This window comes from Dermochelys coriacea, chromosome 1, assembly GCF_009764565.3.
Source record: "Dermochelys coriacea isolate rDerCor1 chromosome 1, rDerCor1.pri.v4, whole genome shotgun sequence".
NCBI classification, from domain to species: Eukaryota; Metazoa; Chordata; order Testudines; family Dermochelyidae; genus Dermochelys; species Dermochelys coriacea.
The window spans coordinates 193,205,952-193,220,891 of NC_050068.2; the positions used below are offsets into that span (position 1 = coordinate 193,205,952).

A 14,940-nucleotide genomic window follows, 5' to 3' on the forward strand; every position below is an offset into this window, starting at 1 on the left:
ATCCAAAGTCAAAGGTCACTTCTGCATGCTTTGTTTATTTTACTTAAAATGTAAACAAAGCCCATAGAAAAAGCTCTATGCATTTTAAAACTCTATTAGACTAACAATATCATAATAACTACCCAGCAGCATGGATTCATCATATTTAAACTCAAAACAGCCAGTAAAATTAGTAAAGACCCTTTCACTCCAATTTTCAAAAAAAAGTTATTTTCTAATCACATTTCTTGCAATTAAGACACGGGGAAACTCAGCACAGTATAATATTATGCCATTAGGATCCTTTTGTGAGTGCTATTATCTCCTCCATCAATTATTTATACACATCCTTTTGTTAAGGTAAGTATTAGCTTTAGACAAAACTCACCGGGCAATGGCAGGATCAAAGGCAAAAGATCCCAAGTCCATGTAGTATTGTGTTGTGGTTCTCAAAGCCGTCCATGATTCACTAACCTGAAGTAGAACAAAACGGCTGGTGTTACTGGATTTGATACAGCCTCAAAAGACTACAGGTCTTTTGGTAGAACCATACCTAACCTGATATGCGAGTCATGTTCAAATAGCTTTTGTAGCATGGCATAAGTTGCTCAGATAATTATATAGGAGGACTCCGATGGATCCTAATTCTGAACATTTTCAATCATGCATTAAAAAGTGCCTGTAAAATCAGCCATGGGAAAGCTATGTAACCAGATATGGATCTGATTATATAACTGTAGCATAGCTTGCTGTTTCAAGTTCACACACAATAAATCACATGGGAACCTGAAGCGAACTTCCTAGTTTCATACTAAATTAAGTTTTGCCTCCACCCTACCATAAATAAGAGTCCCCTGTAGGGCCCCTGTATATACAGTCCCCAGGGAAGGGGGGGGGGAAGATTGAGGTCAGTACTTGAGGCATGAGATGAGTAAGGCCTGGGTGATCACCTAGAAATCAGGATGGAGAGGAAAGTCATAAATTTTAGAGATGTTGGCTCAGAGCTGATGAGATTTGATAACAGCTTGGCTCCTGGAGCAGAAGGAAAGAAAGTTTGAAGATCACTTGTATTACAAGCCTGGGTGATAGAGTACAGGAGAATTGTCAACAGAGATTGAAAGCCAGACCGAAAGGAAGGTGTAAGGAATGTAAGCTTGCAGTAGCATTGTCTGTGCCATAGCTGTGGCTAGAAGCCATCTGTTTCCAAAGCTATGAATCTAGCAAAGTTTACCAGAACAAGATTAGTGTGTAGCGAGATGGTGGTGGTTTCACTTTACAAACCCTTTATTGCAAGAGCAATTGTGCCAGATTATACTGGCGAGATCATTATCTAGCAACTTTACAATTCTTAGAGGCATGAATAAGGAAGCTATTGACTATAGTATAAGAGATTGTAACCATGATCTATTCAACCTTGTACTTTTCCAGGAATGAGTTCAGTAACAATGGAATTTTGGTGTCCCTTTAAAAGCCAATACCATATCTGCAAACAGGCAATCAGATGGCAACATATATATTTCCAGTTTCTTACATAGTGCAAAGTTATCAAACAAATACCTGTTCAGCCAGAGTGTAACCCCATGCATTCTGGCTGCTGCTTGGATCCCAATAATTCTGAGAATATCGTGTTTGTCTTTTAAGTCGTATAAACTCATTTGCTTCTTCTTCAGACACAAACGGCGCTCCCAATACACCTGAAATAGAAGTGGTGCAATGTCATAATGTTTGTCAGTTATTTTAGAACTTACACTTCACATAGATTTGTAATCATGTGTCATTCCTTCACAGAACAATGTTAAACCTAAACCAAAGTATTGGAGCTTGTTCAAAAGGAATATTTGAATCCAAATTAGGCCACAAGCTTAGGATTCTGTAAAAACAAGATTTTACAAACCTATATCCTGTAGAAGGGTTTCTGCAAGTTTTCATTGAAATCCAAATGGGAGAAGTTCTTTAAAAATGAATCATTCCACTTTATTGTGCGTGTAACACAAACAGTCCACCAGGAAAAATCAGAAAGGGGAATTACTTAAACTGATCATTATCAATTCTGAGAGAAATACAAAACATAGCTAACAAAAAGTAATCTAGACTTTACTATCCCTTTTCTTGGGGGGGGGGTGATTTTTGTGTCTATTTTTTTAATGAAAATCAACAGAAAATGATTTAAAAACAGAAATGATTTAAAGCTTGTTTGTTTCCAAATACCACACATTTCACAGGCTAGCTAATAAATTACAGTGTCACAACATGTCCAAGTTGCAAGACCAGATAATATAAAATACTCTTCTTCTCCCTCCATGCCCCTCCTTCCTTCCCTCTTCTGCCTTTTCATGTGTCTTCTACTATCCTTTCTTTCTTATTACTCTAATTATTAGTACTATAGCAAATACATGTATTCTCTACTTTTGCCATCTAGGATGGGCAGGGGTCAGTCACGGGGTGGACCTGATCTCCATCAGTGGTTCCATGGAAGCTACTTGGTGAATGGGCCTAGTTCACAGACAGAGAGGTGTTGTGTTTCTGGTCTTGCTCTCAGCTTGTTCTGGGGAGACTTTTCAGTCTCTCCTTGATGCAGGCCATCTTCTCTGTGAAATGAGAATGCCTCTCAACAAGAGGGGTTCTCAATTTGTCTCACTAGTTCCACCTTAGGTCTGGTCCACACCTAAAAATTAGCTCAAGCTCGCTTTTGCTCAGGGCTGTGAAAAATTTTTTACCCTGTGCAATGGAGTTAGGTCATCCTAACTGTAAGGTGATGGAGTCATCTGTGAACTAGAACCTGCTTAAACTCCATGTGTTGATGAGTCATTCTTGTGGTAGGCTCCATCCAATCCACAAGCCAGGTGCTGGTCTAATGTCTCTCAGGGCAGGTATATAAGCCTTACAGGAGAAAGAGCAGCTCAGTCTGCTCAATGTCACTTCAAGGCTTCAAACTCTCCCCTGCCTGATAGTAGTAACAGACTCCACATGCTTTAGCCTGCTCCACCCTTGCTCTCACTCTGGTCTTGTTCCAGCCCCGCTCTGTACTTCTGATTCCGGCTCTAAACCCTGGTTCCAACCATAGGCCCAACTGCCACGACTCTGACCATCCCCCTCAGTTTCTGACACTAACCCCTACGGTAGATGCAGAGAGGTCAATGAAAGAATTCTTCCATTGAACTAGCTCCCACCTATCGAGATGTATTAACTACATAGATGGAAAAACCCTTTCCGTAGATGTGGGATGTGTCTATACTACAGTGGTATAGCTGCAGTGTTGTAGCTGTGCTGTTGTAAGGTAGACATACTCTTAGGTTTTCCCTTTCCCTCTGCCACCTTAACTTCAGATCTTATGGCCTGTGTATACAAAAAAGTTGCAGTTTAACTTAATGTGTTATTTTAAACCACTGTACTTAAACTGCTGCAAACTTGTGTGAACACTCTTGGTTTAAAAACTGAAATAAAAAAAAAAATCACTCAAACTGAAATAAGTGTGTCCATACACAGGATTGCCCCCATTTTAGCTAAAGTGGTTTAATATAACACCTTATATTAAACTGGTGCAACTTCTATGTCTACACAAGACTATAGATTCAAGCAGAGTTCTGTACTCTTTGCACATTGCATCCAGTAATAGGAGTTCTGCAGGCCAAACTAAGGAATCACTGACATCTATCCACCCCCCATGGTTTCTACTGAGTTTGTACAGGGAGACTGATTTGAACTTAGTAAACCCTTATGTTGATTATGCACAATAATGGATATAATCCAGCTCACTCCTTCTCAGCAGTGTCAGTTCTGCTGGGTTAACCAGAGTGAAAACCTTCATTTGTCACTAACAAGACCATGTACAGGGAACAGATTTGTGGAGTAAAACTGCTGCTTATATTTACAATGCTGCTGCTTTTCAGTGCCAAAAGGTACTTGAAAACTAGATTGGAAAAGTGAAGAGAAAATGTCATTGTTCATACAGAGGCTAGCAAAATGGGGCCCAATCTGGCTGTGATCTTCAGCTATTGGAATATACTTGTAAAATAATAATAATACTAGAGCAAACAATTTTGCTTTGCCAAAAGATGGACTAGATATCCAAACAGGTCTTCTAGCCAATGTTTGATATGCTTCTTATGCTTTGCTTGCTCAAACACTAAGTTAACATGATTAGAAACAGGAAGCAGAAATTCAGTCATCTTCAAATAAAACTACTCTTCAGTTGAACCAACTGTGCAGATGAACTAATGCTTATTCCATGGCAAATTGTCTTAGTTTTAAGCATAAAATGCTGTTTCTTAGGTGACTACGAAATAGCTAATTATTCCTGGGTTTCTGAAAGCAAGAAAAATTCCACAGAGAAATATGTTCTGCCTCTGTGCATGGAAGTAACACTTGGCTGTTCCAGAGTTCAAGAAATTCAAAAAAGGCTATTTTACCAAGAGTGTAATATTTCTTAGTCAGCTTACTATGAGCTTCTATCTAGGCATATATTTTCATTTTTAATTTTTTTATATTGAACATATTTTGCAAACGTCATTACTATTCTGTGGTGAGACTCTTGAACTTTGGTCAAAAATAAACACTATAATGTCCATTGCCACTATCATAAGACTTAATCTTTTTCATTGAAAAAATATAGTTAGTTGGGATCACCGATGTTGCTTAAGTTTTGTTGCCGAAGAGTACTTTGGCCTTGTGACTGCTTGGTGAGTTACAATAAAAAGCATAAACAGAGTAGTTGTAACTTTTTTCTTCAAAGAATGAGAACTAGTATCTACTTTGTGGGGCAGCAAGGTTTTATCTTGGCTCCACTGGTGGCAAGTGCTATGTTTTAAAGGTATAAGCTTAAATTTTTAATGGATACATATTCTTCCTAGACTGCACCACTGGCCAATGGGAAATGCCATTACATGAGAAATGTATTCTTATTTCCTCATGCAGAATTAACCTGTGCAAGAATGAATGGGGCATTTCACTGAGAAATTATATACACAAAAGGAATTTTTTGACTGTTTGTAAACAGGCAACTGCACACAGTGCTGTTAGAACAAAGAGAAAAGATGGTCTTTTGTCTCAGACATAGAACTGGGAGTCATAAGATCTGGTTTCCATACCCATTCTGCCTTCTAACACTCTGAATGATCTTAAGACATGTTCCCTAACCTATGCCTCAATTTGTGCTTCTGTAAAATGGATGTTATTCCTCTCTTTTTGTTGAACAGCTTGATGAATGTTTATAAAAGAATTTATGATCTTCAAATAAGTATTTTATAGATGCAAGTCTTACCTAAGAACTTTCTGCTATATGCAATTCCACATCTAGCAGCACCCTTGCACCAAAATTAGAAGAGCAGAATGTCGGCGCGTCCAGCTGCAAGACTGGACATAGTTAACCAGAGCAAGTGTGATGGATACGAGTCAGTGAAATTGCTCACAGTGCATATAGTATCCTTAGGGACACTGAACATTGAAAGTTCCAGTGAAACAAAGATAAGTCAGTGGTAAGAAGGTCAAACAATGTTAGATATTTAAGTTTTTACTCTGTTACTGTTTCTTTTTTCCCCTCAGGATGAAAATATTATGTAAGAATAACATAGAGTCATGGCCAGAAGGGGAAGATAAAAGGAACATCTTTGAGGAGTGAGCTGCTGTGAGGATTACAGCAGCTGTTAGTTACCAGGTGGAGTGTTTGATTCCCTGAATATATCGCTCACATTTTTGGAAGACTTCAGTAAATATTCTTACACCTAAAATGAATCTTTTTAAAATCACCAAGTCATGCTTGGTGGCTTAGTTTTTATAATCACTGTCTGAGGCAGAGAGTTTGGTCTTCCTTGGAGATATAAACAATAGTTATCACTATTGTCCCAGTGTCTTCAGAGCATCTCATTGTGGATTAGTGAAAGCTGGCACAAGATTAAATTTGACCATGAAGAAATGTGACATTCCCCAGGGTACAATCTGGACTGCCGAAGAGCTGTGTCCCCTCAGTTCTCCAACATGGGGTGCCATATACTCTATGCTTCGCTGTGAGAGCGGCCACTCCTGGTCTTTGTCACAAACAGCCTCTAGCATGAAAATTACTCCCAGCTGAGTTACTTGAGTGCTTCTAGCCAGCCACTCCTGAATTGTATTGCAAAGCGATACAAACAAATTCCCAGTCTCAGACTTGTCCCCAGAAATATAAGTCCTTGTACAGCTTTTTCCTTCTGGACAACACAAGCACATAGAAAGTCCATCATTTCATTAATAGAAAATGATATGCACAAATCCTGTTATCTCAAGAGGAGGTTCCCAAACACTTCACTCCAAACACACACAGGTTTAGATAAACCAAGTTTATCTAACAATAGAAAGATGGTTTTTAAGTGATTACAAGTAATGAGCCATAAAAATCAGAATTGGTTACAAAGAAATAAAAGGTAGAACACAAACTACTACTTAACTTAACAAGCTAAGTGAATTTAAAGCTAAAAAGTTTCTTTCACCACATATTTACAGCAGTCTCGCTGGATCTTTCAGCCAGGACCCCTCCCCCAGTTCAATGATGCTCCTTTTCTCTTTCAAATGTTGTTGATGTCATGAGTAGAAATGAGGGGAGAGAGATGATTTGTGTCCTCTGTTTCTCATTTTTATTTCTTTTCCTCCACTTTGAGAATCATCTCCAGCTGGGGTTCAGGGATAGCCAATCTGTTCACACAGGAACCCCCAGCTGTTCCTTTGCCAAGATATAAATGTCGGTTCATACCATTCTTCCTGCCAAAGAATGGCTGCTTACCTAGGTGATAATCCATTTGATTCTGTTGACACCTTGCTAAGGCATCACTTTTCCTTTTGTCTCTGAGGAATTGGTTTGGGCTGCTTCCCCAGATTTGGAATATGCCTTAGTAACATCATAAAATAGAATCGTATACTGTTACATACAATGTTGTCACACAATTTACCAGGACAATATTGATCATGAGTGATGAGTTTGGCCTCACAAGGCATACTTTGTACAAAATGTATCATAGCTTTGTAAAAGTGGTAAACATAAGAGTACAGTCTGTCATAAGAGAATCTGATTGACTCTTGTAATCTCTGTTCAGTTAGTGAATGTGTACTCAATACAGCCTGGAAGATCAAAAACTTGGCTGTGGAAAGGAAAATTAATTGGATTCAAATACTAAGATGTACTCAACTGGTACAGTGAGGCAGGTCAAATATGCAAAGAGGGTAAAATTAACTTGGGTGTAGCTCTTAGTTTAACTTGTGTTTAAACCCTTAACACAAGTCATGAGTGGGACTTTAAATCTGCTGCACAAGGATAGATTTCAGATAATGACTGCCAGTTAAGCACAAATCCCAGGAGTGCACACAGGAGAGTTCCTTTTGTTCAGCTGGTGGATCTCCAGGCATCAGGATCCCCAGTACAACTATAGTAATATAAGGAAAGACTTAAGAATAGGTGCTTAAAGTTCAACTCCTGAGCCTTGTTACACACCTATATAGATGGTGTGGTTTTTCTGAAGTGTTGAGCAATAGGAGCTGCTGTGTGCTTAACACTCATGGAAAAATCACCATCTATATCCATCTCTAATTATGGACCTGGGATCCAAACATTACCCACTCTTGAAAATCTTGACTATACAGGATGCAGCTCCCCAGATCTTAAGTCAGCCCTAGTATTTCACTACTAATGGGAAAGCTTTGACAATTGGGACTATATCTATCCCTTGTGCAACTCCATTGAAGTGAAGGATTTATTTTGACCATTGATATTTACCTCATATGTTTTAATCTTTAAAACAATGTGGCAATGAGTACCAATGTTTCAGTAATTGGTTTCCATGCACATTAGCAAATAAAGCTATTTTTTCTTCCCTTATTTTTCTGATTTTTTCCCTTGTTTTTGCATGTCTGCCATTATTTCAAAACCCATAAGTAGTTATGTACAGCAGTTGCTGTGGAGCCAATCCTTTTCTTTTTGTGTAATATTTCTTTTAGCCATCAGCTTTGAATGTGCCTGGTCAGAATGTCAGATTCAAAAAGCAGACTTGTCTGTGATATCAGATATTCAAGCTAGCACTGTCTGGATTACAACAGCTGAACTCTCAACCTCTGACCCTTTGATCCTGTTAACGTTGCTGATGCTGACGTGTTGAGTACTTTGAAAAGGTAAACTGAATGTTTAGGGTTGTTCCCTAAAGTTAGAAATGAGCCAAAACCATATCAGAATCTCAGCTTCAAATACACACACACATGGTACTGAAAATTCAAGAACATGGACCAGAAATTTGCAGCTTCAAACCAATTGTGATTTGAAATCGTTTCAGTTGACTAATCAGAATAATTCATTTCATACTATGTGCTAGGAACATTCATGACAAACATGAGATGGGGTTTGATAATGCTCTCCAGAGTCAAGAGAAATCTGGATTTGATTCTTATCTGTAGTTCATTGTCAATTCCTCTGAGAGTTTCTGAGGGCTTGGAGCAGTATCCTGAGCCTTTTGGAGAATTATAGAAATTGCCGCTTTGGTAAGAGTTTGTCTCAGCTACATACATTAACTATGAGCGATCATGTGAAACTTCATGGAGATCAAAACTTGCTGATTGGACATGACCCTTTTCAGGTACAGGAAGAGGGTTACTATGGGATGCATTTTAGGATTCCACAGACTGCCTTTGAGTTGCATGTTACGCACCCTATGTTATATGTTGTGATTTGAAATCATTGATCAAGTGTCAAGATATACAACTAAGTTTTGATCTGACTTATTGTAAAATTGGTAACTTGTAAACATTTGAAATATAAACCTCACAAAATATAAACATAGGCCAAAATATTAGTCACTTATATCAATATTGAAAAATCTAAATAACCAAAATAATTCACTTGGAGTTGTGGATACCCAGCAGCTCTGAAATACTGGCCATTCTTCTTAGGTGCCTAAACATGGGTAAAGGCACTCAAATTTCAAATGTTTGGCCCTACTTGTTTGCCACAGTTCTAACTCATTTACGTTTGTCCTATTCTTGATTTTTCCAGCATCAGGTCACACAATAACTCTGTGGTCAAACCAAGCCTAGACCCAAGGCTTCAATCACTATATTACACACTTCCCAAAAATGGGGTGGCGGAGAAGTGGTGCTGCTGGAAATCATTTGAAAAGATAGTGAAGTGTAAGGTCCTAATCAGCAGACCCTGTGGGTCATGTTTTAATCCCCACTGCCTTGATTTTTACTGAAAGACCCTTCATAGCTAATGAATGGCTGAACTGCACATAACCAGCGATCAAAAGAGGCTGTAAGAGCCTATTAAAATCAGTTGTAAGGAAAGCCTGAAAAGAGCACAAATAAGGGGGTTCTGAAAGATGGAAAGGAAAATGAGAAAGGGAGAAACAGCATTTCTCAAAAATTAATATCACAATGCTTTATTGCTTAATAATCTTGAGCTAAACTGAAAGTAGGTTTTGTGGTGGGCTTTAATGTGTAGGTAAGTGTAGTGCAGGTAGAGGGAATAGCACCCATGAAAGGTCTAAGGTCCCCTACTTAACCAACACCTGTTGTAAAGTTTGATTAAGAGGAGTACTAAGTGCAGAGCAGACCAGATCAGTGGAATGAGTGAGGTCCTATCAAATCTTGGAAAGCAAGAACTCTAGGTGCCTCTCCCCACACCTCACATGCAGAGAGAGGTGCACCATTGCCAACATATCCAGTAGGGATGGGGGACATGCAAGATATTCCTCCTGTTCCCCTCCCTATGGAGCACTGCTGCAGTAAGTCCATGCATCCAAGAGGCTTTGTAGGCTGGACAAAGAGTTTGGCCAAAACAGCAGTGGGAGGACTTAAGAAATAGTCTCACTTTGTAACAGGTTTCCCCTTCACCACAGAATCAAATATTGTTTTAAATTATTGCTCCCCCTCTGTTAGGATGTTCAGCATGTCTCTCCAGGCCTTTCAAGAAGAAAATTTGGTCTCAGCACAGGTCTGGAACCCAGACCTGAGTTCTGATTAGAATCTGAGTTCTAATCTCAGCTCTGGCACAGATTCCTGAGTGACCTTGGGGGAATGTCACATCTGATTCTGTTTTCACAATTTGTGTAAGGTTATTTAGTTCATGAGTCATGAGATGGTTAATTAGTTCATGTTTCCTAAGTGTTACATTTTGGTTAAGTTGGGACAAGTCCCAATGGCACAGTTTCTTTATTGTCATTAGATACAGTTGGTTGCATGGGGCTACTGGATCAACGACTTTCAAAAATACTTGGTTTGGCAGTTAGTACATTCACATGCAGGGGAACACCTCTTTATGCAAGGGATTAGCATAAATCTCTACTGTTATATCTGGTTACTGACTGTGGAACACATCAGTCTTAAAGCATGTACGATATTTATGGTACTAGCCTGGGTTTAGCTGAAAAGTGCATCATCTTAGCCATAGTGACACTTCACTGCAACTACAGTTCAACTTCTGACATTTTAAAAAATGATTAGCGACTTTGGGTGCCCAGTTTCAGATACCTTTCAAGGGCCTAACATTCAGAAAGTGGTGAATATCAGCCCTCTGAAAACTAGGTGCTCCAAGTTATTTCAAAAATCCCAAGCTACTTATGCAATTTGGACCATGCATGCATATGAGCTATTTGTTTTCTCAATAACTAGTAAAAAAAAATAAGGTAAGAATAAAGTTTACAGAATTATTTTAAAAAATAATAAGCATTTAGCATTTCACAAACCACCCATTCATCCTCAGAAAACCTCCTCCAGCTATGTAAGCAGTATTATCCCTGTTTTAAAGATGGAAAAGCGGAGAGAGGCTAAATGATTTGCCTAAAGCCATAGACAGGAGCACAGTCAGGATTCTGTCTCAGAGTTCCTGTTACCTACTCTTGTGCTCAAGCATCAGCCCATGCTCTTTCTGCTGTACCCTCCAGTCTTTTAGAACACCTCTGCGTTAGTACTTCTATGCCTGCAGTGCAACTTCTCCTCGCTAACTACTTTGTCTGAAATAAGACAATGACAGGATAACTGTACCAAGTGCTTACCTGTAAGCAGCAGAATGGACACAGCAACTCGCACCATTTTAAGACACATCAAGTGTAGTCTGGAAAGCATTCTTCTTGATTAACTATGATATTCATGCAGTTTTGTACTTTGCTATCTTTAGGTTTATAAATCATTCACCAGCTACGTGTAAGCAGTCGGTGCAGACAGAGGGCAGGGTACAGTGCTTAGTTGAGATTTGTCTTACGTGCATCTCTTCGTACCCTTTGGACTTTGTGAGCTGGACTTCTAATATGCCCCAATAGTTATTTTTCATGTACAAATAAATGTAATTTGGTAACATGAAATAGCACATCAAGCTCATTCTGTAAATGTAGAACATGGCAGGGGGTTGTGTTTCAGTCTCATATTTTTTATAGATTTCAAGGCCAGAAGGGACCATTGTGATCATCCTGTCTGACTTCCTATATAACAGAGACCATAGAACTTCTCCCAAAAGAATTCCTAGAACAGATCTTTTAGAAAAACATCCAGTCTTGATTAATTACCATCATAGTTTAAAATGTATGCTTTATTTCCAGTCTGAATTTGTCTAGCTTCAGCTTCCAGCCATTGGATGGTGTTATACCTTTCTCTGCTAGACTGAAGAGCCCATGATTAAATATTTGGTCCCCAGGTAGGTACTTACAGACAGTAATTAAGTCACCCCTTAGCATTCTCCTTGTTAAGCTAAAGAGATTGAGTTCCTTGAGTCCATCACAAGGCAGGTTTTCTAATCCTTTAATCACTCTCATGGCTCTTCTCTGAACCCTCTTCCCATTTATCAACATTCTTTATGAACTGTGGACACCAGAACTGGACACAGTATTCCAGCAGTAGCTGAACCAGTGCCAAAAATAGGTAAAATAACTCCGTTACTCCTCCTTGAGATTCCCCTCTTTATGAGCCCAAGGATCACATTAACCCTTTTAGCCACAGTGTCACACAGAGCGCTCATGTTCAGCTGATTATCCACCACAACCCCCAAATCTTTTTCAGAGTCACTGCAATCCAGGATACAGTCCTCTATCCTGTAAGTATAGCCTCCATTTTTTGTTCCTAGATGTAACTATTTTGCCATATTAAAATGCATATTGTTTGCTTACACCCAATTTAGCAAGCAGTTCAGATCTATATAGGTATCAGTGAGTTGTCCTTTTCATTAGATACCACTCCTGCAGTTTTTGTGTCATCTGCAAACTTTAACAGTGAATATTTTATCACTACAAAAGTTTTATTTTCCTGCTGATAACAGCTCATCTTAATTAATTAGCCTCTTACAGTTGGTATGGCAACTTCCACTTTTTCATGTTCTCTGTATAAGTATCTCTCTATCTATCTATATATTTATATGTATAGATATATATGTATAAAATCTTCTTACTATATGTTCCATTCTATGCATCTGATGAAGTGGGCTGGAGCCCACAAAAGCTTATGCTCAAATAAATTTGTTAGTCTCTAAGGTGCCACAAGTTCTCCTGTTCTTTTTGTGGACACAGACTAATACAGCTGCTACTCTGAAACTTATCTTTTCTAGGTCATTGATAAAAATGTTAATTAGCATTGGCTCACTTGGATAGGAACAGGTGAGACTTGTATAAAACCAGGTAGCTGAGGGCAGTGAGGGCTGCAGTGAGGCGGTCTGCAGTCCCTCTCTCTCAGGCTAGGGAAAGAGAAGGGAGCTTGGCCCAGAAGGAAGGGCATGCCCGAAGAGTGTGGCAAAGGTGCCTGAGAGAGGCAACGTAGGAAGCAGCCCAGCAAAAGAGCAGCAAGGTGTGGGACAGTGCAAACCTTAGCCATTGGTTTAAGGGTCTGTGGGCTGGAGCCCAAAGAAGTGAACAGGCTTTGGTTCCCTGACCAGCCACTGTGGCTGCCTTCCTGCTTTTCCTTGTTAGTTACTCTCTGTGGAGCCTCTTTGGTCAGTGCTAAGAGGTCAATATCATCTGTGAAACTATGGTTAGTCGCTGTCCTCCCACATAGCATGACTACTTCCATTTGGATTGGTAACTGGTTAAAAGATACAAAACAAAGGGTAGGTATAAATGGTCAGTTTTCAGAGTGGAGAGAGGTAAATAGTGGTGTCCCCCGGGAGTCTGTTCTAGGACCAGTCCTATTCAACATATTCATAAATGATCTGGAAAAAGGGATAAACAGTGAGGTGGCAAAATTTACAGATGATACAAAATAACTAAAGATAGTTAAGACCCAGGCAGATTGTGAAGAGCTACAAAAGGATCTCTCAGAACTGGGTGACTGGGCAACAAAATGACAGATGAAATTCAATGTTGATTAATGCACATTAGAAAGCATAATCCCAACTATACATATAAAATGATGGGGTCTAAATTAGCTGTTACCACTCAAGAAAGAGATCTTGGAGTCATTATTGATAGTTTTCTGAAAACATCCACTCAATGTGCAGTGGCAGTCAAAAAAGCGAACAGAAAACTGGGAATAATTAAGAAAGGGATAGATAATAGGACAGAAAATATCATGTTGCCTCTGTATAAATCCATGGTACACCCATATCTTGAATATTGTGTGCAGAAGTGGTCACCCCATCTCAAAAAAGATATATTAGAATTGGAAAAGATTCAGAAAAGGGCAACAAAAATTATTAGGGGTATGGAACGGCTTCCATATGAGGAGAGATTAATAAGACTGGGACTTTTCAGCTTGGAAAAGAGACGGCTAAGGGGAGATATGATTGAGATCTATAAAATCATGACTGGTATAGAGAAAGTAGATAAGGAAGTGTTGTTTACTACTTCTCATAACACAAGAACTAGGGGTCACCAAATGGAATTAATAGGTAGCAGGTTTAAAACAAATAAAAGGAAGTATTTCTTCACACAATGCACAGTCAACCTGTGGAACTCCTTGACAAACGATGTTGTGAAGGCCAAGACCATAATAGGGTTCAAAAAAGAACTAGATAAATACTGAGCTAGATGAACCCTTGGTCTGACCCAGTAGGGACATTCTTATGTTCATTTCATCTCTCAGTGCTTTAGCCATTACTACTTCCAGTACAAAATTGAGCAAATCTGGTGCTAGCATGCATCCTTGTCTCACTCCTACAGTCATCATCCTTTCGTCAACTTCTTGTATATTCTAACCACACTCATTGGCATGCTGTATATATTTTCTATTAGTTTAATCAGTTTCTTGAGGATGCCATACAATCTCAAAAGTTGCCACAACCTTTCTGCCCAATGCAATCAAAAAGTTGTTTGAGGTCTATAAAGTTGTTTAGCAAGCTTGATTGTAGTCTGTGTACTTCTCCAAGATCGGTCTTATCACACATAGCTGATCTATTGTACTTCGTCCTAGTCTAAATCTGGCCTGTTCCTCTGCAGCCACTGCTTCCCGATCCCTCTTCTTTCTCCTCTGCAATGTCTTGGTGAATGTTTTTCACAGCACATGCCATAAGCTGATTCCAGTGTAATTCTTACACTTGCTCTTGTCTTCCATTTCCCCCCCTCCCCTAAGATTAGTGCTATTATTGCTTTCCCCCATTTGCTAAACCCTTGCTCTAGTTTGTAAATGTTGTTGAATAGCTCATGCATCACCTTTGCCGTGTGTTTCTCACTTGCAGCAGCTTTGTGGTTATGTTCTCACTTCCCAGCGCCTTTTTTCTTTTTCAAACTGTCTATAGAGATTCTTACTACTTCTGAGAATTCTGGCTCTCCCTTGTTTGTTCTGAAAAACTTCTCCAGGTCCTTTTCATCTACTTGTGTTCTGCATGTTGTACAGCTCTTCAAAACATTCATTCCATTGCTTATTCAGCCATTCTCATAATCCCATTTTTTACACTCTTTCATATCTCTTCTATGTCCATTTCTTCTTTCATCATGTTTTGCTTTGTGGCTTCTTTCTATTCTTTCCTACTACCTGGCTCTTTCAATTTGTCCATGTCATAGATCTTAGTTCCTGGCACTTGTTTTGGCTGTTCTC

The 14,940-nt window shown here is 39.2% G+C and overlaps 1 protein-coding gene across 1 annotated transcript; it reads right to left on the bottom strand.

Annotated features, from left to right (window-relative positions):
• Positions 1–363: 363 nt before the first annotated feature.
• C1H3orf85 (chromosome 1 C3orf85 homolog) lies at positions 364–11,089 on the bottom strand. The gene is made up of 3 exons (XM_038383344.2): positions 10,983–11,089; positions 1,537–1,673; positions 364–453 (listed from the first exon to the last, which is right to left on the bottom strand). Exons 1-3 carry the CDS (start codon positions 11,050–11,052, stop codon positions 364–366), a joined length of 297 nt encoding a protein of 98 aa, XP_038239272.2. The 5' UTR covers positions 11,053–11,089.
• Positions 11,090–14,940: the final 3,851 nt, after the last annotated feature.

Excerpts from the sequence above, each read along its gene's own strand:
- C1H3orf85 (XM_038383344.2), bottom strand. The coding sequence starts at position 11,052 with ATGCTTTCCAGACTACACTTGATGTGTCTTAAAATGGTGCGAGTTGCT. Across the intron at positions 1,674-10,982 it reads GTCCATTCTGCTGCTTACAG|GTGTATTGGGAGCGCCGTTT; the intron begins GTAAGCACTTGG and ends CTTCTATTTCAG. Across the intron at positions 454-1,536 it reads GTTACACTCTGGCTGAACAG|GTTAGTGAATCATGGACGGC; the intron begins GTATTTGTTTGA and ends GTTCTACTTCAG.